At 34.8% G+C, this 3,574-nt stretch overlaps 1 protein-coding gene across 1 annotated transcript; it reads left to right on the top strand.

The window, feature by feature from the left end:
• The first annotated feature begins 659 nt into the window (after positions 1–659).
• Positions 660–1,456, top strand: LOC132308306 (chaperone protein dnaJ 11, chloroplastic). The gene has a single exon (XM_059806350.1). The coding sequence runs from the start codon at positions 810–812 to the stop codon at positions 1,281–1,283; it is 474 nt and encodes a 157-aa protein (XP_059662333.1). The 5' UTR covers positions 660–809; the 3' UTR covers positions 1,284–1,456.
• Positions 1,457–3,574: the final 2,118 nt, after the last annotated feature.

Below are 3,574 nucleotides of genomic sequence, written 5' to 3' on the forward strand. Positions count from 1 at the left end.
ATAAGAAAAAATTTTATGATTTTAGCCCTTATAATATATATGATACGATAATTGATACAACTAAGAAAAAAATATATGAGTGCACGTACTCCTCCGGAAGAGAAGAGGATCATACCTCAACTTTCTAGAAGCCCAATACTTGCAAACAACAATTAACTCTAACATAACAGATTTATTCAGAGTAATGACCCTCTAGTAGATAGAGTTCAATGAATCGAGACACTTTCGTTTTTATATGTTTTTGTTAATTATTAATTGTCAAGTATGTTGCATAATCAGATAGAATAAAAGTTATCAGTTATATTATTTTTTATATTTTTATAAAAAATCATTCTAATCTTTTAACAAATTTAAAATAAATTTCTGTGAGAAAATCAAAGTATAAACAAATATTATAAATTGTATAATTGTAATATAAATATTATTGTTAAATTTTAAAATAATAACGAAAAATGAATGAAACTAAATAATAAATAGAAAAATAGGGAGGAATTCAAAATCCAATTTTTTCTTACCACCGTATCCGATAGCCAAAGAAACAAATCTTCTAGAAGCAAAAAAATAAATAAAAAATTGGTGCCACGTCTGTAGTTAAACAGCTGGCATTGAACGGTATGTCGAAACAGCCAAAAGGCCAAAAAAGGCTGGCGCCCCTTTATTTTCTCCCTCTAAAAATTACTCTCCACAATCAAGATTCCCTCTGACCTCTATAAAACTACGCCCTTTCCTACCCCCCGCAAAACATCTCGCTTCAAATTTTCTCAACTCGTAAACACCTTCTTTTGATATTCACATCTTAAACACTCTCAATGATCGGAACCCTAACTCTCCCAACCGCAACATCCCTCCGATTCTCGGCGGGAAGACGCTTCTCTCTCGCCGGAACGGCTGGATCTCACCGGAAAATACATTTTACCCGCCGGAACACTTGTAAAGCTGCGATTCATGCATTCGCCGAAGCGGTAACGACGGTGGATGTGAGGAAATCGGCAAGCCTGTACGAGGTGCTTCGAGTCCGGCAAAATGCGTCGCCGACGGAGATAAAGACGGCGTACCGGAATCTGGCGAAGCTGTACCATCCGGATGCTTCGCATTCCGAATCGGACGGCCATGATTTCATCGAGATTCACAACGCGTACGAGACTCTGTCTGATCCGACGGCCAGGGCACTGTATGATTTGTCTTTGAGTGCCGCGTCGGGGCGGCGATCCTCTGGTTACTCCGCTATGAATCGGTCCGGGTTTTACCCGACCTGGAGATGGGAAACGGATCAGTGTTGGTAGAAATAATTGTAGATTTATATATATAACCCATGAATTTTCGGTGCTTTTTATTTTTTCCGGAAATGGTTAATGCCACATGTAATGATGTTTGTATACAATGTGGCAAGGTACATAAATGTAAATAACAAAAAAATTTCATGAGATATGCCCAATTTGGGAATTTTTATGTTTCCTATTAAGTTTAAAATCAGAAAAATTTACTATATATGAATGTTTGTCATGAAAGCCCTTTGAAGGGTTTATAGGTTGTGTTTGGAGGAGTTTCCTGATACTAAAAGTCCTTTCACTGTAAAGGACATGCAAAAATGACTTTGTAGGAATGAATTTGAGAGCAAAAAGCTGTGTAAACATCACTATTGAGAAGTCCTATGATTTTGTACGTTTGGTCGCAAAATGACCAAAGTCCTTTGAGCATTAAATAATTGCAAATTTACAATAATATCCTTATATGTAGCAAAAATAACGGAACTTCCACGTATTCAGAAGTCCATTTTCCATGTTTTGCCAAACACTCAATATTTTTCATAATGGACTTCCTAGGTTTGGAAGCCCGTTTCAGCCCCTAGAAAGCCCAGCCAACATAGCCAAAAGCTCCTAATTTTCACCTTTCTAAAAAATAAAAATAGAAGGTCCCTAATTTGTGAGACAATTTGCTTTAAAACTAACAACTTTTCTTCGGTGATAACTATAGTTTTAAATTTCAAATTTTTAATTGTTATATTTTCAATCGACATCAATTCAATGATAACTCTAATTTTTATTATTATTATTATTTTAAAACTTAATTCACTTCTTACTATGTTCCTTCTTTCGTTTTCTTATTTAATTTAATTTATTAGTGAAAGAACACATCACTCCGAAGACATCTAACACTGTATTTTAATAGTTGATAAAATTTTATTGCATATAACCGACACATCTAACCATGTATTTTAATCATTCATACACGACGTGTGCAACAGACGCATTCACGACTTGTGTATCGGACGCATCAAACCGTGTATTTTAACCATTCATACTAATGAGTACTGCATCTTCAGAATTGTAACCCTCCCATAGCATATAAGCTACTAATACGTTTTTTCCAGAGCGAGTTCGCCACCAACTCCCACAATAAACAAACGAAACTAGAGAGTTCGATCAAAATGAATTTTTGTTTTGACTAAACAATTATGGATAACTTGACAATTTCAATTTGAATCGACTACTTCGGTATATTTTCCACATCATAGGAGTGCATCTATGTTTCTACTTTGCGAATATGATATTTTTTGGGCATTTCTAATAATATCAAGTATTATTCTTATCTTGGCATTTTTCATTTCCGGAGTTTTAGCTCCGATTAGCACAAGAGAAACTTTCTAGTTATGAATAGGGTATAGAACCAATGGGCGACGCTTGGTTACAATTGTAGTGGCACCATCCACTAAAATTTGTCCCTTTTTAATGCATTTACGCCGCTTATCCCGAGGTTTTTGATGCATACAAGTATTTTTGTTGGAACATTGATACATAACTAATGGAATGCTTAGAGTATTTCCATTACTTGATAAAACTACCTTATATTTCTCTCGTGTTTGACTATAACCAAAGCCCCTCCTGAATTTAGAGTCGCTTGGCATTTCAACCCAATTCCAACAATGCTCTTCTCAGACTGAGAAAGCGGAACTACCGTTGCATATTAGAATTCATTAAAGCCCGATACACGATGTACGTGTGTAATGCATGGGCATATATATTACAAGAACAATCCAAATATGCCATTGCACGGGCACAACAGAATTAGAGTAACGAAGTTTTTCTCAACGTCGGGAACTCAATTTAACGATTAATTTCTCAACACATTACCAACTTAATTTCATGTTCATCACATTCAAGCAGAAGCAAAAAAGAAAAATTATCAGCCTTATTTAAGTGTTGGAAATATCGAGAAAAATTAATTCACAACCCAGCGATTTTATTTTTATTTTCTCCTTAAAATCAATAAATTTGTCGTTTTTGGCCGAACTTTCGGAGAGAGACAAAAAGAGCGAGGGAGCACATGAGACATTATCAAAGCTCATCAGGGAGGATTTATAAATGTACAAAACCAGTATATGATTTATAATTATCAAAGCTCATTAGGGACCATTACAATTAAACAAAATAAAATAAAATAGAAGTAAACAAATTTTATTCAGATGTACAAAACCAGTATATGATTGGCATCAACTCCAGTTATTACCACAAATGTACAGTGCATACAATGTAACCTCGCTCAACATGGCTCAAGAAAAAAAGACAAAAATAAA

This window comes from Cornus florida, unplaced genomic scaffold, assembly GCF_030987335.1.
Source record: "Cornus florida cultivar Cherokee Brave unplaced genomic scaffold, ASM3098733v1 CherokeeBrave_3.0.0_Hap2_Chr05, whole genome shotgun sequence".
Taxonomy (NCBI): Eukaryota; Viridiplantae; Streptophyta; class Magnoliopsida; order Cornales; family Cornaceae; genus Cornus; species Cornus florida.